General features: G+C 39.8%; 1 protein-coding gene across 24 annotated transcripts in view; it reads left to right on the top strand.

Moving 5' to 3' along the window:
- The window catches only part of LOC5567734 (sex determination protein fruitless), a 781499-nt gene that overhangs the window by 596282 nt on the left and 162165 nt on the right, over positions 1 to 23052 (top strand). The window contains exons 1-2 of one of the 24 annotated variants that reach the window (XM_021846510.1): positions 3915 to 4188; positions 6412 to 6652. The exons of 18 other annotated variants lie outside the window; for them this stretch is intronic. In XM_021846510.1, coding sequence (XP_021702202.1) covers positions 6648 to 6652 — 5 coding nt within the window. In that variant the 5' untranslated portion in view covers positions 3915 to 4188; positions 6412 to 6647. Of the gene's footprint in view, positions 1 to 1628; positions 1652 to 3914; positions 4189 to 4997; positions 5360 to 6320; positions 6653 to 14971; positions 15921 to 23052 lie in introns of those variants that run through there. 5 more of the 24 variants (XM_021846544.1, XM_021846523.1, XM_021846546.1 and 2 more) reach the window with 5 other exon arrangements.

Genomic DNA, 23052 nt, shown 5'->3' on the forward strand with positions numbered 1-23052 from the left:
CACTGGCTTGAACGATGATGAAGCGGAGAAGATGAACTTGCAGCGATACGGAATGGAAAACGGTTGAGGCTCTTGACGTGGCTCTGGCGGGGATTTCGGATTGCGGATTGAGAAGATAAGCAGCAGCAGGTACAGTGTATTGGCTTGACGGATACAATTGGATGCGTGTATGACGTTTTCAGGGTTTGCGTAATGATAGTTGTTGGGAGCTCGAATCGGATGGAAACTGATGAAGGTTGATGCGTATTGTTTTTGTTTTGATGCTAAGCACGGCACACGGTGATTGCTCAAGCAGTACAGGTGGAGAGCGGCGAGGTGGGAGATTTGTTTTGGTATTGGGCAATGGCGGGTGGCGAAGTACTCAAACCACACTCTAGCCGACTCGGAATAACATGAAATTCACTAATCCTACCTGTCTGAATGATGCAAATTATTCGTGGGGCTTAGAGATTGCTTGATTGCGGACGTTCTGATGCAGCGTAAATTGGTGGCGGGAATTGAAATCAGCGATGATGTAAATAAAACAGATGACACGAAGAATGCACAGCTTATCAACACAGCAGGGATGCCAGAAGATTTGTCGTCATAAGTAAAAATTTTGTGCTTCTTCTCTTCAAGATGTTTGAGAAGAAGTTCGCGATCTCTAAGAGTTTCCGGCAAAACGCGACAGTCGCCTTTCTTTGCGATTTGGAAGGAAACCTTGATTTCCCTAATGGAGTTCAAGATCTCCTGCCTAAATCCCCCAAATTTGGAACAACTGACCACGATAGGCGGCACTCTTTGCTTCCTCACTTGAATCAAAAAACCTGGGCTAGAAACTGCTTCGATTTGGTGTTCGGAAAATTTGTCTAGAGCATCAAACTGATTGCTCATTTCGATACAATTATTCATTTCAACCTTGGAAGAAAGTTCGCATTCCAGAGAAACGTCCTCTCTTCCATTCTTGCCACTTGTAGTGACAGTTTTAAAACCCACTTTTTTGGAAGGAAGTAGTGAATTCAGAGATTCACCCTTCCTTTTGTTTGTTGTTGTTACCATGTTTAATTAATAAACGAAAGAAGACGTGACCTTTGAGAGGTTTTTTCCCAAGACGGTGTCCAAGAAAGATTACCACCGCTAGCTTTCGCCAACGGGTCCAACGAAAAATCGAAGTCACGAGTCCAAACAAGGATCGTAAAGGGATCAATAGTAGAAAATAGTACTGAAAAGTACTGTTTTAGTAGCACTGAAAAGTACCGTTTTTAATTTTAGCACTGAAAAGTACTGTTTATGTAGCACTGAAAAGTACTGTTTTATTGCTTTATGTAGTTTATAAGAAAACTTCCAAGAGCAAAGAGAATTCGTGTACGCACAGCACGAAGGTACGATGCGCACTGAATATGGTTCGAGTCACCATCAAAAGGTGACTCCCAGATCCTTGCCTCATCTCAACATTCCATTATCTTTTCCATGACAACTGTGGAGATGCAGAGGTATATTCGATCTCTAGTAACAATGGTTGTCTAACTAACATTCCTTCCCTTCCATAATGACCGTTAGGACGGGGCCGGCACCATTATTGAATTCTAAGTTATCGGTTTGTGCACATTGAGAATATTCAGCTAATCCCAAGCCCCATTTATTGGATTTCAGGGCAACTTCTAATGTTCAGGTCAGGTACGGAGTAATTGTACGGTCATCAATGTTCATGCTTATTAGATCGGTCTTGTAAGTCTACTATCTTTTTAAATGGCATAGACTATAAAAGATCGCTTGTGGTCATCATCTTGGAGTTCTGACGAATCTGCCAGTGTTTGTTTAGTATGCTGATGTGTTTGTATAATATATAAACATAAATAACATTTTATAATGTCGTAGTAGACTGGCCCTTAAACAAAAAAGTTGTAAAACTCAACGGGGCATCCCCTAGATATGAGCCTTGGGGTAAGAAAAACGCTCTCTCAAAATTTCAAATCAATTGGTTGCTCCACCAGCTGGCGCATTAGATTTGAAGTTTGTATGGGATATTCGTCTCAAATACATTGAAAATTCATCCTATGTCACTGTTTCGTTCCGTATACTAATTATTCGCGTTCGAATGAGCCCAGAATGACAAATACATTAGTTGATACCCTAATGAACATAATTGCAGAAGGTTGTATCTGGATTTAATCTTATTTTCATTACTCTTTCAGTTGTTGTAAGTTAGGCTTAGATCAGCACTCTCGTACGGTCACTTATGCATGCGACATGTGCCTCAGCTCGCCCAGCGTCATAGGTGGCTATGATGCGCTTAGTGGCTACTTCCAAGCTATGTTGAAGAAATACAAGCAGTATTCAGATGGTTAAAACACCAACTTTATTAATTTTGATCATGGTACAATCTTCTACAATATTCTTCGCTATTACATCAAGTAGTGTTTTTGACATTCTGGGTCCAATTGAACGTGATCATCAATTTTCCTGAACCAAACAGTAGATGATGTACTGTTGCTCATATGTTTGAGCTGAAAATCCCATATTAACTTCAATTCAAATGCGCCAGCTCATGGAACGACCAAATGAGCTGAATTTTTCAGAAAGGCTTCCTCTTACCCCAAGAAACAATCCTGGGGGGTGCCCCGTGGAATCATATAACTTTATTTTTCTCCCATACTGAGCTGGACCAGTCTAATGTCGTAGCTAGGGGCCCAGATAGCCGTAGCGGTAAACGCGCAGCTATTCAGCAAGGCCAAGCTGAGGATTGTGGGCTCTCGAATCCTACCGGTCGAGGAACTTTCCGGGTTGGAAATTTTCTCGACTTCTCTGGGCATCTGAGTATCATCGTACCTGCCACACGATATACGCATGCAAAAATAGTCAATCAGCATAGAAAGCTCTCAGCTAATAACTGTGGTAGTGCTCATAAGAACATTAATCTGTTGAGCAGGCTCTGTCCCAGTTGGGATGTAACGCCAGAAAGATGAAGAAGAATGTCGTAGCTACCATTCATTTGGTGGAAATACAATAGATGATCGTCCTTCAACTTTTGCAGTCATATCTAAATATATCTCAATTTTATGGTGTTGCCTAACGCTACTCCTATCAGCACTATTATTATCGTTACCCGTGAATTGATGTAATTGGTGAAATGGTTACGTTTTAGCAACATCACTACAACCATTCCCTCCGAGTAATAACATTCCTCACATACACCGACACTGCAAAATAAAATAAATCGTTATCAATTAGTACTCCACTCACTCTACTATCTATACAACAACGCCGCGCAAAGGATTTTTTATGTCCAAAATTGCGCACATTGAGTAAAAACGTTATCAAAGCAACGATGCCCGACGCTGCTGCCAAAACCCAAACGAATATGTCACGTCTCAGCTCTCAACCAACCAACCGACCGACCATCGGAAAGGCCTCCGCAACGCAACGCGAGATGGTGAGCGCCAACCGCAACCGCAAGCGGCGCAAATTACAGAGAGAGAGTGAGCGAATACGCGAAAAGGTATCGAAAAAATCGGCAAACCATTCTGCACAGGCAGCGGCCATCCACCAGCGCCAGCCCAGCAGCAGCAGCAGCAGCAGCGGTAAAGGTTTTGCACATATTTTTTAATGATTATTTTATTGAGCATAAGCGCGAGTTGGTGTGCGAGAGGAGCACATCGCGAGAAAAAGCACGTTGCCGAATGCCGGCGATCGCGCTGATGCGATCGATGATGTGAGAGAGTGAGAACGCCGCGCGCGTACCTTTTTGCCGCACACCCAAAAGGGAGAGAGCGTGAAATCTGCTTTGATCATCAATCGAAGGAGGCACGGCGGCTGGTGGCTAGCGGCGGCGGCAGCGACGGCGGAATGCTAACCTTCAACAGCCAGAAAACCTCCTCAAGATCTCTTCCAGGCCGTGGCATGCTGGGCCTAATCTGACTGCGCACGGGAATCGTCCGAATCAGTCCCGAGCAGAACGTCCGCGGGCCCGGCACGGGAGTAGCAGTCCGAGGGAACCACACACTCGCCAACCATCAGATCAGAGCCAGGCAAAAAACGAAATTTGAGCCGTCGGTTGTTTAGTGCGAAATTTTTGTTTACTCGCGCGCGCAGAGTTACAGAAGAGTGCTAGAAGAAGCGCGAAGTGTTCTAATTCGGATCGAGCGAACGGTTGCGTGACGTGCAAGGTTTCGTGTTTGCCAAATTACAGCTGAAAGGGAACGACGAATAGTGAGTGTATTTGTGTGATGTCAATTTGCAAGGGAACAGCGTTGATTAGCGAGGTTGGAGGGACAAGTGACGGACGATTAGTACATGGACATTGGCATGGTTTGTTAGCGATTGAGAGCGCAGTGTGCTAAATTGGTGGACATTGTTGTTGCAAGGTTGAAGTTCGTGAACTGTTGAAGAACATTGTTGCAAATTTGGGGTGGTGGAATGGTAAACAAATGTTTAGTGCGCGATCACGTGTGTGCTTGCGTATTCGGGCAGTGTTTGCGCAGAATGACAATCCGTGTACGGGCACACATGTGCACGCCGCTTAGCTGAGCTGAGCTTGTGGTAGAGCCGACCGAAGTTTGCAAATTTTTGGCATCAACCTATTTCGTTTGCTCCATCTATTTCTGTCTCGTTTTGTCGCGCGACTAATCTTAGCTCTTGTCATGAAGGAACCACAAAAAATCAGCAAAGTGGAGGCCTTTCAGCGTTTGCTTATCTTATTCTTCACGACATAGAGGGCGCAGTGCCTCTCCTGGTGCGCAAAAAAGCGGTGGAGCAAGCAGGAAGGGACGATATGCGATTTTGGCCTTAGATATGTGTACATTACACAACGTTCACAACACACGTAGAGCAAAAAAAAATCAACCAAAAATGTGTGTCTAGCTTTAGCGCAGCGCAGCGACGGTGCGACCTCTCCTCTTTATGTGATCGAGTCTCGGCCTTTTTGGTGTGCGAAATATCTCGCGGAATCAACGGGGTTGGACCCCGTCTAGTGTGCAAAATCGGCACTCTCACTTGATCACTCTCGAACAGTTTTAGTTTGCGTTGCGCGTCTCGCGGATCGTCGTTTTATCCCGCTCCCTTAGTGCTCCACCGTTCAAGCAGCAGGGAGCCCTTCCAAATAATTCATTCTCTAAGCTACCATTAGTGATTTAGTGTTGCAACTTCGGTACAAGGCAGCTCATGCCCTGCAAACAACTACCTCAGGAACCTAGCATCTAAGTGAAGAACATTACATACTATCAAAGTACAAGTGAACCCTAACTACCTCTCAACGATACTAGTTTGAACTCAGTGAATCTCAGAATGTGCCGTGACAACATGGAACTATGAAGAATCTGCATAATTCGTTCCACATGGGACTCCATTCTACCATCGAATCGAATTCAACCGAGTGACAAGTGTTAGTACAGTTTACCCTTCAACCAGCAAAAACCCCAACCTTCTAGGGCATGGTGGCGATCGTTTGGGCCTTAGTTACTGTTCGCTAATCTCCGCTTCTTCGGCTTCCTCTTCGCCTGCTTCTGTCCCGTTCAGCAGCAGCGTTCGCCGAAAGTTGCTCCTGGCTTACTTGGATTGGGCACTCCGCGGCGCAGCAGTTTGCACGCGAAAAAAAATATAATAAAAAAGCGAAAACGAGTTTTCGCCTCTCGCACTACTCGAACCTAACGGATTTTTGCGCTTTTACAACCCGCGCTGCTGCACAAGAAGGCAGCAAAAAAAATCGTAGGGGCAAAAAATACGACAACTCTGGACTCCGACCGTCGGATCTGACGGATGCTCGGAATTGGCTGCGCGGCCCGTGAAGGAGCCGTGGAGAAGTTTATTTTATCGTCCAATTTCGCCTATTCGCGCGCGCCCTTCTCTGGACCATGGACCCATTCCCTTTTCCCTGATACCGGCCTTCCGTTGGCGGATGCGGGATATCGGAATGAGTGGAAATTTAAAAGCGCAAAACCAAAGCAAGTTTTGCAAACACACGGACCAGGGCCAGAGCCAGGGCAAAGCGGGGAGCATTCCTTTCGCGAACGCAAACAGCAAACAACAAGTGCCATGTTCGCGGCAGGTTGGCCGCAAGCAGGGAGAAGAGGAAGCTGAAGAAGCTGCTCGCACGGGAGGAGAGATTGGCTCATGTGATGTGTTATGGGATGACGGGATTAGCTCTAGCTGGTGAGGCTTGGCGAGGCAAGGCAAGGAGCGAGACGAGAGATAGATCTTACAGGCGCGTTTCGAGTTTGACCCACTAAATAAGAAAGATGGAGCGCGTGTGAGTGAACGGCAAGGATAAGGAAGAGCCGGCTAGCGAACCAGCGAAGAAGAAGACGGTCATCAACAAACCATTTCTTCGTCCCCCACCCTTCCGGATTGGCGCAAGGGAGCGGATGAGGAGTTCGGAGTGTTCGGAAATAGGATTTGCAATCGTCTTCGGAAACTGTATTATCTGCTCTGCTTTAGGAACGTCGTCGTCTTCGTGTGTTTTGCTTACGTCCGCGCGGTAGGGAATAAAAAAGTGCGACAAGTGTGAACGAATGTGCGGGAATAATAGCAACAACAACAATAGTCGAGAAACGGACTGATTTGCTGCTGCAGTGCAGATTCAGGGGGAAAAGCTGAACGGTGACCGAGTTGATAAGAAGAAATTGGATTGAATCGCTTGAAAACGGTGCGGGTAGCGAGGTGAATGTCAACGTATGAGGTAATGTTTTTCTTTGGATCATTTTTGTTGGAAGCGAATTGTAGGAGGGGTGATAAAAGCTGGAAATGTATACATTTCCAGGTTGCAGTGGAGCCTGATCGGGTTAACAGTTTATTGTTAATTAAAGATTCACTGTTTGCTTACGATCTTTTTGTTATGCAAGATAGTAAGCACTGAACAATTTAATAACATGATCTGGCAATTTTCATTTTTTTTTATGGTTTTTATCACCATTAATGGGTTATGTATAAGCCGTTTTGAATTGACATTTTTAGACACAAAATTTATGCTAAAAGAAAATATCTGGAGGTTACGAGAGTTGTGAATAAAAGCTTAATTATACAACACTGAACACAACAATATCGCATTGAGTCAATGTTATGGCAATTTCGAATCAGAAGGAGGAATAGACTGATCCAAATTTAATATACTTTTTTGTTTACTGTGAGCCAAACACAAGATTTCTGCTACATAACTCAATTTTACTATGATTTGTTTATCCATTCTTCCAACACCAGCACTATCATGTGTGTAATTTTAACACATCATGAAAAATCTTTTTTGTGCTGATTTCTGCTTCTTTTTTCTCAGATTTTTCTTCGTAAACTTTGCGAAATCCGTCCAGGAGCAGTTTCTAAGAATGTGCTAAAATTACACATGCGATGTGTTGGTCCAGAACAGCTTGATTTTGTGCGAATAGTACTCTATTTTGAGTAACTTCGTTTAGGCGTGTTCAATATCGGTTATGAGGTTTTATAGATTTCTCGTGTAGTTTCTCAAAAAGAACTATGTGATAATGAAAGATTCTCTCCTCTTTCGTTTTTTTTTCGTACAGCGCAGTATTAATGCGATAGGGAAGTTTTTCACTATAAATCGAAAAACAATGTCCTTGGCTATCGTTTCATACAAAAAACGCAACAGAAGTGGCTCAGTTATTGATTAAAGAGAAATTAAACAAAAATAGATATTAAATATGCCCTTTTTAACGCGAGATTTAAACCAACTTTAGATGCTTATGTTCATTTGTTAGATTTTTCTTGTAAACACTTAAATCCCTTTCACCAGCAACTTGTCTGACAAAGGTATAACTGCATTACAGAACAATCCAATTTGTACTATTCTTCCGACCTCAGTTACCAGATTGCAATATGCTTAGCCATATCCAAGAATTGACTTCACCAAGATGTCATTAAACTTTTAACGGACCCACACAATTAACATGTTTACAGATTTCATGCAAAGCTTTTCAGGACTTTGATAGAACTTATCTAGAGTCGTTTGCTGACAGTTTTCGATATGCCTACTTCTTACTTATGGCTAAACATTTCCACTGAAATTTGTCCTACTTTTTCAACTAAATCTTCTTATGAACGTTCAATAAAAATCCCTGACGTTATTTCTGGCAACGTCCAGTACCGGATAGGAGCTATTAATTCTAGCACTCTTGATTTCTAACACGATTGTTCACATAAAAGAGGGATAAGGAGCATGATGAACACATGGGCGAAATGCACATCCTCTTATTATCTGAGAATATGCATTTTTCATTAAAATTTTATAACCTGTATGAAACCTTTTTATTGTATATAAGCATTTGGACGTTTAACCATGGTTAGCTTCAATTGTCCTCCGAAATTTGTCTCTAATTTTTCCGCAGCTTCAAATTTTCTTATACGCAAGGCGGTGGAAGAATCTATTGTTTGAGCAAAGGAACTAACTAAGACAAGGTTTTGCTTGCTAATGTATTTTTTTTTCTATCCAATATTCTTTCTCGTTTTTCTGACATTTGATATGATTGGTCTCACCATGAATGCATGCAGCACGTCGTACTTATTTCTAACTTGGAAATCAGCTGAGGATAACTGGAAAATGTTGTGATCCTATGGTCTTAAGCATATGCTCAATGTGTCAATTATGCCCCTGATACCCCTATTAGCTAAATATCTGTATTCTTTTGAATTTTTAACTTCTTCGCTCCTATAGTAGGGGTCTTATCCGAGTGGTTAGAGTCCGCGGGTATAAAGCAAAGCCGTGCTGTAGGTATCTGGATTTGATTCTCGGTCGGTCCAAGATATTTTTGTAATGGAAATTACGACATCCCTGGGCATAGAGTATCATCGTACCTGCCGTACGATATTCTTCTTCTTCTTGGCATAAACGTCCCACTGGGATAGAACCGGCTTCTTATATTAGTGTTCTTATGAGCACTTCCACAGTTATTGAATGAGAGCTTTGTTTTCCAAAATTGCCATTTTCGCATTCGTATATCGTGTGCCTAGGGAAGCCAAGGAAATTTACATTTCGACCGGGAATCGAACCCAGACACCTTCAGCATGGCGTTGCTTTGTAGCCACGGACTCTAACCACTTGGCTAAGGAGGGAACCACACGATATACGGATGCGAAAATGGCAACTTTGGCAAACAAAGCTCGCACATTCATTAACTGTGGAAGTGCTCATTGAACACCAGGCCCTGTTCCAGTGAAAACATAATGCCAAGAAGAAGGAGAACGTGGATATTCAGCAGGTGCTTCAAGAATTCTGTTTCACATGCCTCAATGAAAAACTTCTAGAAATCTTTGAGTCATTTGTCCAGAGATTTCATCTGGAATACTTTCAGGGACTTATACAGGAATCTCTCGAGAAATTCCTCTAGAGATCCATCTACCTATTATCCCAGAAATTATTCCAATGCTTTTTCAAACGATGCTTTGAAGATTTTCTCCTAGAAGCACTCCAATGATACTGCCAGTAATTTCCTCAGAGATTACCTCGTTTTTTTTTTTTTTTGAAGACTTTATTAGCAGTTCCTCCACATATTTTTCCACAAATCCTTCAACCAAATTCTACAGTGGTGACTCTAAAAGATCTCACAAATATTTTTTTAAAGCGGCTCTAAACGTAAACCTTTGATGATATACTAAGGAAATCGATGGCAAAATCATCGGATCAAAAACTGCAGGACTTTGGGCTTCCTTGAAAAATATCTAAAAGAATCTTTAGAGAAATTCCTGATGGAATCTCTTAGGTAATTCCTATAGCTATCCTTTGAAAAATATAGGTTCTATTTTTGAGATATCCGAACCAAAAATCTTGAAGGATTTCCATAAGAAAATTCTTCGAGAAACTCCACGAGAAATAATCACTTAATGAACTCCTGGAGAGATCTTCAGAATAACTTCTGATTATTTGGGAAAACACCTAATTTCTCACGACATCCCTATAGGAAATCAATAAAAGTACATACAGTAGAACGAGCAGTAATACTGTCGTAATGTCACAAGGAAGTACAAACTTTTATCTTCCGATTCCTATTAGGTCCGCTTTGTTTTTATTTTTCCTGTTTGGCCCATTTTCGGTCTCGTTTTGGCTTAGAAAATCGTTAGGAATTGTAGCGAAAGAATAGCACTCTACTTGTATATTTTGTTTACGTAAATTTATTTAAGTTTATTTGCTTAAATTTCGCCGGATTTATTCAAAAATTTAAATTATCAGATCATAGGATGCGATTTCAAAAGTGTGTTCTATTGCATTGATTCTGATTATTCTTAAAAGTTTAGCTATGCATATATTAGTCGAGATTTGTGGGGGCTACCTCGGCCCTTCTGAAAATGCGACCCTGATAATAATCGATTACTTTTTTATTTCTCAATAGAAGCGGCAACGACAAAAAGAACACTAATCAACCAGAAGAGATCATAAATTTTCGGTTGCTGTAGTTCATCCCAAGCAGAAATAGATTTATTCGGGTCAAGCAAGTGCCGTCGGCAATACTGTACTACCATCACGTTCAATTGTGATACTGCAAATAGATTTCGAATTATAGAACCTAATTGCAGGTATTAACGACAGACATAAGGAGCAGTGTTGGTAGACTCACACTCAAAACTCAATCATGCAGCTCTCCAGCGAAAGCAAACTCGTTTGAGGACTGCTTCGTATATCTCACGCATGAGATTTTACTCACGATAATGCCGTCAAAAATGATACAATCATATAGCTCATCGAGAATTAGTCAAAACCCAATAAGAAATGTTTGCTATATTTCTAGCAGAAAAACAAAGAAAAAGTGCTTTGTGTTGAAAAAAAAACTGTGGAAATACAAGCCAATTAGTTGAACGGATGAGTTAATTCTCAATCATGAGACATGAAAGCTTAAGATCTTCGCAACGCTAATAAGGAGCTGTTCATAGCTAATTTAATGCTTCTTAAATCCTAAATCCCCTTTTCTATCGTGATATTCTATTCTATTATAGTGCTTGCACAGTCAATTATTAAAATCATCTTGGCAATATTAGTGTCTGCTCCTATTTTCTTCTCAGTAATAATATTTGTAGCATATCAATATCCGAATGTTTTTTTCTCTTAGGATGGAATACAGGTATTTCTTCCTTGTATCCGGGCTCTAAAGCCTAGGCTTAAGCGCCTTTAATTGCTCTTCAAATCTCTTTTGATATTGGTCAAAGAATTGATATTCTCTCAATAAAGAAGGCCACCAGATTTATAAATAACTTCTAATAAGAACACTTCATTAATAATTCCAGTTCTTTTAAGGGTGAGGGCATTATTTTTTATCAATCACTAATTTTCGATCCATTCACATGGTTTTTACTATTTGTGTATAAAAGTTCAAAAATTTGCACAAAATTCTTGTAGGTCAAAAATATATTTTTTTCTCCCCATACAATATTGCGGCCAGTGTTCTGCAAACATGATATTATTAACAGTTAGTTGAGAAAATTTTGTCGATACACACCTACCTTGTTCCAATCAAAGTCAAAACTAGTGGAAGGTGAACTTGTAAATGCAATTTGCATTTGACTCTTTGCACTCCTACACATTTTTCGAATCGTATTGACGATGAGGCTACAGGAAGGAGGAGGTTTAAGGTACATAAAGTGCCGAAGAAGATTGGAGCAGAATATTAAGCAACTACAAAATCCACAACAAGTTCCACATTATCATCTTGAACAACTTAAAGTAATCATAAACAGTTTGAGGAATGATGAAAAAGAGATTATAAATTATGAGAATAACATCATAATGACCTTGCAAAATAGTAGACGCAGAATTGCAATCGGCTTCATCTGCATGTCAGAAATACATTCTTTCCACTGCTACACTATAAGTGTGTCAACTCTCTTTTACTCGATATTGCGTAACTGTATATCGAGGTAAAAAAACGTATCAAAAAGTTATCATGTTATAATGCGATGATTACCACATTTGTTATTATTTGGCAACATGTGCTTGAGCTATGCATGTCAAAAATGTTAAATAATAAAAAAAAACAATCAGAAACAATAGTGATGGATCAGGCGAATATTTCTATTTGTTGAGAACATTGTTCAATTACTGGTGAATAGGCAGATCATCTGGAAGAACATTCAAACTAATAAAGCTATTTTGAAATTCTTCAATTTTGTATGAAATGTTATGATGTTTCCTACTGAAAAACTACCGTCAATGAGAGTGACAATGGATCAGAGGGTGCAGTTATAATCTTCATAGTGTATTCTTTCCAGATTCTGGAATTCTTTCTTCTTCTTCTTATTTCTGAGGTAATTTAATAGTTATTTGCAAATTTATTTATTTTTTAGGAGAATATATGTGCTAATTTATTTATTAATACGCAATTGGTTTGGAAGAATACATGTGTGCATTGGGCAGGTTTTAAATAATTTTCCAATTAAAAATAGTTTTGGAAGAATATTTGTGTCAAATAAAATTGTTTACAAATGCGATAAGTTTAGAGATTGTTGGCAAGGATTTAAAAATCGTTTAAATTATGGGATAATCTTTCAATACTCAGGAAAAAAATATCGGTAAATTCTGATATTGATTATGTATACAATTTTCTGATACTTAGCAGATCAAATGGATATATTTGAAAAATGTTGCAAACTTTGATTTTTTTTAATATATATTTTTAACACGTAGGAGTGTTGGAAGAATAATTGTATTATCTATAAATGTTTGTCCAATTCTATTATCTATAAATGTTTGTCCAGATATTGTTTCGGGGATTTCCTCAAGGGATTTCATCAAAAAAAATTCTCCGAGGATTTCGTCCAGGAATTCTCCTTAGGATTTGTTCAGAGAATTCATCCAGGAATTTATCTGGAAATTGTACGGGGAATTTCTCCGGGAGTTTCCTCCAGGAATTCCTTAGGAGATTTCCTCAAGGAATTGGTCCGAGAATTTCCTCCAGGAATTCCGCCGGGAACCTCAAGGATTCCTCCGGGGATATCAAGAACTACTTTTTTACACGACTTCCATCGGGGATTTCAATGATTCTTCCGGAGATATCCCCCAAAAACTTCTCCGGGGATTTTCTACAGAAATTATTCTGGGGCTTTCCTCCAAAAATTGGATTTGGTTCCTTTGAGATTTTCCCCCAAGAATTCTTGCGAGGATGCCGTCCAGGAATTCCTCTGGGGATATTGTCCAGAGGAATTCGTCCAAGAATTCTGCTGGGGATTTTTTCAGAGAATTTATCCAAGAATTTATCTGGAAATTGCAAGTGGAATTTCTCCATGAATTTCCTCCAGGAATTTCTTAGGAGAATTCCTCAAGGAATTTGTCTAAGAATTTCCTCCAGAAATTCCTCCGGGGATATCAAGAACTACTTTTTACACGAACTACAACTACAAAAATTGCTCCGTAAATTACCTCCAAAAAATCTTCCGGGGATTTGTTCCCTTTGAGAATTTCCCTCAAGAATTCCTGCGAGGATTTCATCCAGGAATTCCTCTGGGGATTTTGTCCAGATATTTTTTCGGGGATTTCCTCTAGGGATTTCATAAAAAAAATCCTCCGAGGATTTCGTCCAGGAATTCTCCTGGGGATTTTTTCAGAGAATTCATCCAGGAATTTATCTGGAAATTGCACGTGGAATTTCTCCGGGAATTTCCTCCAGGAATTCCTTAGGAGATTTCCTCAAGGAATTTGTCTGAGAATTTCCTCCATGAATGCCTTCGGGAACTTCAAGGATTCCTCCGGGGATACCAAGAACTACTTTACATTATAGTTTTCAATGTTTCCGGTACAGTATTCTACCAGAATTCTATCCCTTGTAAACTTCATTCCCAACGGCGCAGATGACCCGAGAAATGATTATAACAGGATCTCATCTGAAATGTCTTATGGCAACACTGTCAGCCTCAATCTTTTAGGATAATTCTCTCTCCCAGAGAGCAAACATGTGCGTTTTCAACGGTAAAACGTGGTAATTTCAAATTTTTAACGGTCGAGCGTGACCTCAGACCTTAATCAATTCATTGCTTTTTGACACTCGGCCCACTCTATATGCACTGAAATTTTTGCAATTTCTGACCACCTGTAAATATGGTAAAGGGCCGGAAATCAAATTAAAAAAAATGTAATATATATTAGTTAGATGTATGATGTATGAGAAGAAGAATCATTTGATTCCGAAAAATCCGACAAATCTCTTGGAATGTTTTGCAATTTCTCATATACCTCACCGCACTGATCGTTTTTGTTGTTATGGTAAAAAGCGCTTGGTCCACTCTAACTGCATACTTTTATCGATTTTCATTGATAATTCAAAGTGAATTTGTTACCTCTCTTTTACACTTTATTACATTTATCAAATCTGATCAAAGGGAAATAGAGATGAAGTAATTTCGCATCTTATGAAATAATAATCCAATTTTCCCAAGTTGGATCACTCTGGCTTAACCCCGATTTATTTATAGAGTTGTAATACACATCATTTTTGAAGATACGGGACAAATTGAGAGTTCTCAATTCAAAAGTGGGACAGTCCATCAAGTCCCTAGAACGATATCCTCATTTGCCAGGACGAAATTAATTAAGATCAAAAATGTCTGTAAGAATTTGTTGCTGTATGAATTGAAACGAAATACGTGAAATGGTAAAATATATACCAATGTAGTTTCTCTGCAATCAAACAATTGTTAAATGCCACCTATTGGAAACTAGCCAAAGCTCGTGGCATCAATTAGGAATGGTAAATTTGAACTCGATCCAGACCGAACGCCACATCGATTATGAATACTCGCCAACGCTCTCCAACTATACCGCATCCTTCTGCCAGAGCTCATTCGGAACCATGAAAAGACTATCTCTCGCCACGCCAGAAACTCAACGCTCCAGTCCAAACGATCGTCACGTAATTGCCTTACAATATTCGCCCGGAACGCCTCCATCGCAACGACCTTCTCTCTCCAACCCTGCTGAATCGCTGTAATCACGTGTCCCTGCAAACGGATCCGTGGATTATTCAAAATCAATATGCACCAAAGTAAAACATTCCAATCGATTATCCCGCAGGATCTGTCAACCCCAACACATCCCCCACCCCCTCAACATTGTGATATGTTCCCCCCAGTACTGGAACCGGCAGCTACTTCGAGGATCGTCCTCTCCTCACGCTGACGAGTGTAATCTAATGCATTTCAATCAGCGCCAGCAACAAGACGCGAAGAACCGGGAACAAGTTATGCATTTTTTGCGCTGACCAAGCCACCAATCTACTACACCTACTGCATCATCATCATCACCCCAAACAAGGGTAGAATAAATAAAACATCACTTGGAGACTACTGACTGAAGCCTTACCCGGAATATTCTTCGGTGCGAGGGACCCATCGACAGCAACAGTAATCGCGACGCTCCAGAACAGAAATAGTTTGTGAAGATGATGTTCCCGAAAAAAAAATGATGTTTGTGAGTGAGTGAAATAGCTGGAAACAATCTCGCGGAAAGAGAAGCCAGAAGTGGCGAAGCGGTGAAGCGCTCCGCCGTGGACGCCGACGAACCTAAGCCGTAACCTTGGATTAAACATATCATTTTTTTTTGCTGCGGCTCGTTTGCAAATTCGCGATCGAGTAAGGCCAAAACTGCGCGTCGCTTCTGCCCGAGAGCTCCTCGTGTCGTGTTCGATGTGTATTGTGGGATCGCGGCTCTCTCGCTGTCGTAACATCTAAGCGCGACTCCCCGCGAAGTTCCGACCGTCGTTCTCGCGATCGCGGTCCTATCATTTTCTATTCCCCCCTTCAACCGAATCGCGACAACCGTGGCGACGGTGAGGCTTTGACTGATTTTACATTCGCGACACATATTCGCGAAACGGCCACAGAAGAGAAGAACCCGAAGAAGACGAAGAAGGAACAGAGAATTCGCCAAAACCGTCGACAAAGCGGTCGAAACAGCATCAGCATTGGCGGCAGCGCGCTGACAACACAACAACCGAGAGTAAAACTTTGTTGTAAAGTTGAAGGTAATTCACTTGTTCTGTTTTTTGTATGCCCATCGCCATTTATTTTAGTTTGTTTTTTAATTTATCTATTTCGCATTCTCACGCGCGCGCACATTAGCGCTTTCGGTGAGGAGCGACGCGTCGCGTCGTTTGCCATCATGATCATGATGATGGCGGCGGTTGATGTTGGTGAATAATTCGCTAAAACTGCTAAACGGACAATTTTATCGCAGTAAATCAAGAAAGAACTCGTTGCATGCTTAACGTTCCACCTGTTTTGAGGATTGTACATTGGGACTGGGGTGAAAAATGCGATATAAGACTGTCATGACTCAAATTCCGATGCGACTTATTTTTGAAGGTAATGACATTTTTCCGATTGTCAATGAATTCACGTTGACTTATTATTGATAGGTATTCACAGAATGTCTGAGACGCTAATCATCGTAATTGAATTTGCATTAAAACATTGATTCTCACTCGGGACAAAATCCCATTCGGGATTCGAATGGAATCCCATGCGGGATTCGAGCAGAACTCCATCCAGGGTTCAGACGAAATTCGGACAGAATCTCATTCGAGATTCAGACGGAATCCCATTCGGGATTCTGGTAGAATTCCACTAGGGATTCGGACAAAAGCCCACTCGAGATTCGGGCAGAATCGCACTCGGGATTCGGACGGAATCCCACTCGGGATTCGGACAGTATCCCAATCAGGATTCGGACAGAATTCCATTCGGGATTCGGAAAAAATTCCATTCGGGATTCGAACCTCTTGGGATGCGGTCATAATTTTCATTCGGGATTCAGACTGAATTTCGCTTGTAATTCAGACAGAATTTCCCTAAGGATTCAAATGGAATTGCCCTCAGGATTTGAACAGATTCCCGTTTATGATTTGGACATTATACCGCTTGGGATTCGAAAATTGATATCCCAAATGAAAAATCTGAATTCAGAATGGGATTCTATCAGAATCCTGAGAGAAGTTCGATCCGTATCCCGAATGGAAATTTTCTCGAATCCATAATATATGATTCTACTCGAATCCCAAATTGGATGGACCCGAATCCAAATTGGATGCTACTCCAATCCTACTGTAGATTCTGCTCAAAATCCTTCTACCCAAAAGAATCTACTCAAACATCGAATGGAATACCTCTTGAATCTCGCAGGGCATTCCATTTGAATCTCGCAGGAGATTCCGCTCAAATCCTACCGGGGATTCACTTGAATGCCAGTGAGGATTGAACTCCAATCCCACCGGTGGTTGAAATCCAATCCCGCTGAGGATTATAAACGAATCCTGCTGAAAATTCCACATGAATCTCACTGAAGATTCTACACGAATCCCGATAAGAATTCTACTCGAATCTAGCAGAAGATTCCACTCAAATTCTGCTGGGCATTCTACTCGAATTCCGTCGGGGATTTAATTCGAATCCTGGTAGGGATTTTATTAAAAATCACTGAGGACACTTGAATGCTACTTGAATCACTCTGATGGAGACAAAAATTGTGAATGTTTATTATACTTTAGAGAAGGTATGAGCAACTATGAAAAATTATAAATTTCATCCTAATGTACTGGATTGTACGCATATATGTTAAGAATTAAAACGAAAAATCTAAGAGAGGTGAATATATATGTATATATATATATATATATATATATATATATATATATATATATATATATATATATATATATATATATATATATATATATATATATATATATATATATATATATATATATATATATATATATATATATATATATATATATATATATATATATATATATATATATATATATATATATATATATATATATATATATATATATATATATATATATATATTTCCATACCAGAAAAACATGGTGAATGAATAAACAATCATGGTATTAATATTAAGTACCACCATACTATACACCTATTTTTATGGTGGTAATAGAAGTCAAAATACCAAAACTCATTATCACAAATTTTGATAATGCGGAAATCAATCATGCAGTTCTAAATATCCTGATGGTAAAGAAAAGTTCGCCAGAAATCTGATCAATTTTATTAACAAATTATATCGATAACTAAACCTATTCTTTTAACAACCGCAGAATCCTATTGGCTCTTTAAGAAAATCAAAATTTCACAACCTTCAGGCTCCTCATTTGATGCGAATGTCTATTAACCATTGACTGGCTTCCAAACTAGCCTGAAATCATTATTTTAATTATTCATAACTCGTTCCCTCCGAAAAAAACACCATTTCACGTTGATTCCCATATTCCTCCTACGCGAGTTCGCAGTTCCCTCGCGAAACCTTCACCGAAATGATCTCATCGACCTCTCTCCCTCCCACACTCCCTAACAGTAGGTACCAGTTCCATTACGCCCCGAAGAACAATTATCACACCTCTCGTTTCTCCCGTTGAGAAATTTTTGTTTTCCTGTTCCCTTATTGATGTAAAGTTGCTTGGGCATTAAGTGGTGGCGTCCAGCCCAGCAGCAAGTCCAAAATCTCTGCAAGAAGGTTCAACTTGCTGTCTGACCATAATTAGCCTACCACTAGTAGTGGTGGCAACAGTTCGCACACACGCCTCTGAGTCAGGCTGCGAAAGCGGCGTGGGTGAATTAAGGTGAGGCAAGAGGATGGAATACAATTCAAGAAGTTTTGAAAACTCAGTGAATGGTCGAAGGAAGAAGGGACAACACAACCAGAGGTGAAATGAATTGATCGCTGCCCGGTTAAGAACCATTAAAGTATTATTTCGATTAACCCTTTGAGGACGGATTCGTCATATTGACTCCGGTGCCTTCAGCTCAGTATTGCAGCAAACATATAAACATGCAAGTTATTCTATTTCTGAAAAGTCTAGGTATCGAGAACGTTTGTGGAGTATTTGGTCTTAGAGTAAGCTCTTCAATATTGATCATTAAAATTTAACTATGTTCAGTAGCGTAGTAACTATGTTCAGTATAGACGCATTTATACTGTTCTAGCCGATGTGTCATAATTAATTTAATCTTATGTATATGAGATGTTCTAGATCCATCAAATAATCCGGGAGTTCATGATCTAATAGATCTACCTATGTCTTCACTGTTTTATTTTTAACAGTATATATTCAACTATGTTCTACGAGCCTATGTGCAGCCCTGCAAATTCATGTTCTGACATACTTGATGTTGTAGGGTTGCCGAATCAACTTGTAGCTCTTATCATTTGATCTACTAGGTCAACTAAATCGTTTATAGTGTCCTTCTACTTCCCTACTCTACTAAGTGTTCATATGATCATTTCTACAGTTATTAACTGAGAGGAAAACTCGAAAAAAGGCCGTTGATTTTATGATGTTCTAGACAACGGTAACACAGCAACAATCATAAAAGTTTTGCGTGTCTCGAGACTCTCGAGTAGATTTTTTCAATACTTCGTCTCTCTTATATACAATACCTTTCTGAATCACCAATGAGCATCAAAGTATTACGAACATTGTTGATAAGTATTGTTTACCACATGAAGTTTGCATTCTGGGGCAAATTAAGCAAATAATTTGCCATACGAGTTGGCAAACTTGCATGCCAGTTGGCTGAAATAGTCAAATTCTGAATTTTCAACTGCTAATACGTCAAAAACTATACGTGCTTTTATATTTTTGAAAATTCTGTGGGCCCATAATTCGTGTTCTTGAATCTACAAATCAATTTGTAGTTCTAATCTTTCTAACAACTAGAGTGTTGGTGATGTCGTTATTAACAGTAATTGAGTTCAATCAGAATCTAAAATCCTGTATATAACTTTCATGATTCGTTTTTATTTATTTCAAGATGTTCTAAATTAGTGGTTCTCAACCTTTTTGAAGCTGCGGTCCCCGTCGACGTTCTATAAATATCCTGCGGACCCCTTAAATTGGATGTTCTTGAATTTAATGCTTGTGGAAGCCTTTAAAATTTCTTATATGAATCAACAATAATCCTTGGCAGGCACACTCAAAAGTTTCTGTAACTCACCCCAGAAAGCATTGAGCAATTCGCACTAATTTCGTAGGTGGTACAGTTCTTGTTGGGGTTTATCTTCTTCCCGTCTGTTACCAAAGTCGGAGAACAGTCTATTAGCCACGACCTGGGATCTGAAAGGAATGATTAATTGAACCCCTCATTAACAGAGATGCATATAATTCTCTGACCCATTATAGTGTGTCTGCATGCAGAAAATTCAAGTATTCTGCTAAGATTATTTGGAATCTGGTAGGAACTTTGAAAAACATCTTGCCAAGAGTTCGATTAGCAACTTATAAAAGAACCTTGTCAAAATTCATTAATAAAGTAGTTGTAAGGCTTCCAACTAAAACTACTATCAGCAAAACTTTTAAAATATTTCCAGCAGTAGCTACGTTCAAAATTTCTTCAAGAACCATCATAATAGATTTTCATAAGATGAAAAAGATTTCTTCTGGTATCCTTAATCGTCCACCAGAATGCACAGGGTTCTCGTCAAGAAATTTACATGCACCATCTCTACAAACTGCCAAAATACATATTAAGAAACTTGCTTATGACCTTCGCGGGAGTCAAATAACGGTTAATTAGGTATATTAAAAAAATCACCAGGAACTCTTTAAAAACCTTGTCAGATATCCATAAAAAACATTCGCACAATTCTACTGATAGAATCGAGATGATATTGGTTTGAGTAGAAAAGTGGAAAATTTCTTATAGTTTGCCTATAAACTTCCAGGAAAAAGGCAATCATACCTATGGCTTCTAATCTATTATTGGCCGAATGACAATGGAAGTTCAGATGAAAATAGCAACGATGACTCAAAAAAATATCAATTTTAACCCCATATATAATAACCTTTTGCAAAACAAGTGAGGATAGAGGCTTGACAGAAGCTCTCTCTGCGATGCAACAATGAGGCGATTTAGAGTTTTTTTTTCCTGAGGAGTAATCATTGAACTCAAAATTCACTACACAAATCCTCCAACGATTCGAGTGAGAGTGCATTGAAATGCGAGGATTTTTTCTTGTACTCTTTCTCTCTTGCTGCTATGCTTACCTTTACTCAAACTTTGAAAGAACTGCCCGAACAAAACCGGCCTCGCCGAGTTGTGATGGCATTCTTTTTTAACGGATTTTTTTCTCTGCTTGTTTTGTGCCGCATCTTTTCTGCTTAGTATTTTTTCGATCCCTCACAAATAGGCAAAGACAGCACGCTGCTCTAGAGTACGTTACCGAAGTCTGGTGACATTCAGGAGTATTATCACACTTATTTACAACGGTATTGCGGACCCTCCCACAGGTCATCTCTGTACTAAATAATAAGACCATCCATAATATCGAAAGACAGAAGGTCGAATGCCAAAACGTCGAAAGGGACAAAACGTCGAAGGGACAAAACGTCAAAAATAGTATTATTTCATTGGAATTGTTTTCCAGATTGCTTTTTTCGCATCATGGTTATTGAAAGGTACGTTTGCCACATAGTAAATTATTTTTTCTTTTGAAAAGAATCATTTATCAAAAAAAAATTGTTTTCTTCCGATTTTTTCTTTTTGACATTTTGTATAAGCACCAGCCTTTTTTTTAAGTTAGCTCTTTGTCACAAGATGAGCAAAACGGCTCTTCTTAGTGAACGGATCCGATCCGAATCACTCATTTTAGTGATCGGATTTATTTTACGGCTCAGCAAACCGTGTCGCGCGCCATGTGTTGTACGATCTTTTGCTTCCCCATTCTTAGTAGCTACATTCTTCACCAGAAACTCACGATTCGACCGGCCACGAACACGATGTTCGGCCGATTTTCCCTAACCGAACCCGAACAAAAGATGCAAAGCAAGGCTGATTCATTGTACTCAATAGCCAGAGTAGAACTGAACCAGGAGCTGAACCCGCATTGATGCAAAGTAATGCGCTTTGCCGTTCAGTTGGGCACTTTCTCTCTTTATCTTCCGTTTGCCTGTAGGCGGGGCTGCGTCTGCCTATGCTGAGAGTGCTGAGAGCGCTGAGAGCATGGAGTAGCAGCAAACTGTACTCGCATGTTTGGCGTAGCGCGCAAAGCAAGGCATATGGTAAGCGTTATAGACAAGCGGAGATATGAACGAAAGAAAATCACTTCGTTCTTTTTACGAATCACTTTTTATCTGATGCGTTGTATGGCTGCTGATCGAATGAACCGATCCTCGTCAGAAAAGAGCTACGGATCACTCAATTGACTCAATCATATTTTTCTTTGTTTGCTGTGAGAACTGTCACAACATTTGTTTGCTGTGAGAAAGTAAATATAAACAGAACTGCTGCCGAGCATTCACACCCTTGTTGGACTGACGTTGACCGAAAGCTCAAATGACATCAAACAAACATCGATACGTTTTCATTCATTGTGTAAGATCAATCGTGCTTTAGTATTCGTGACACTTTGCTTGGAGACCACAATATTTGGCGTAACAATTCAAAAGGGCCAATCCTCAGATCGTTGACTCTGAGAAAATTCGATGTGAATATTATTCACCACATTTTCAATTCCTATTTCTCTGTATTCAAATAAATCGATGTGTTTTATTGCTCGTTGAGTGAAGATTTACTATTACTACACGTTAATAATAGATTTCATTCTGAAAACTGACAAAAATGTGGAATAAATGATGAATTTAAATGCTTGGCCAATTTTCGATTTTCAACAAGGCATGGGCCTTTTTTATTGGCCGAATTGAATATTATTAGCGTGCTTGGCCCAAGGCTAAGCATTTTCGGTTTTCAATGAATGAGCAAGAGAGAGTCATTGGCCTCTCACCATGCTAAGGTCAATGATAGTTTGCGGAATTTTCCGATTGTAGGCCCGCTTGATGGAGCGAGAACCGATCATTGGCCGTTTCGAGCAGGGGGCCAATGAATGATTTGGAAAAAAGCGATTATTGGCCGCTCGGAAAATCGAGTTTATAACGGTTAGTTTTATGATTAGGTTGACAATGTTTACATAGTTTGTAGGTGTTGGGAGATGCTATTGAATGGTATCAAAACCCGATTTGTTTACAATTTGATCATTGGCCTTTTAGAATTATTACGAGAGATATCTCCTGTTAATCATTAGTACTACAATAGATATGAGCAGTCCGTCTATAAACTAAGTTATTCATAGCTTAC

Source organism: Aedes aegypti, chromosome 1 (assembly GCF_002204515.2).
Source record: "Aedes aegypti strain LVP_AGWG chromosome 1, AaegL5.0 Primary Assembly, whole genome shotgun sequence".
NCBI lineage: Eukaryota > Metazoa > Arthropoda > Insecta > Diptera > Culicidae > Aedes > Aedes aegypti.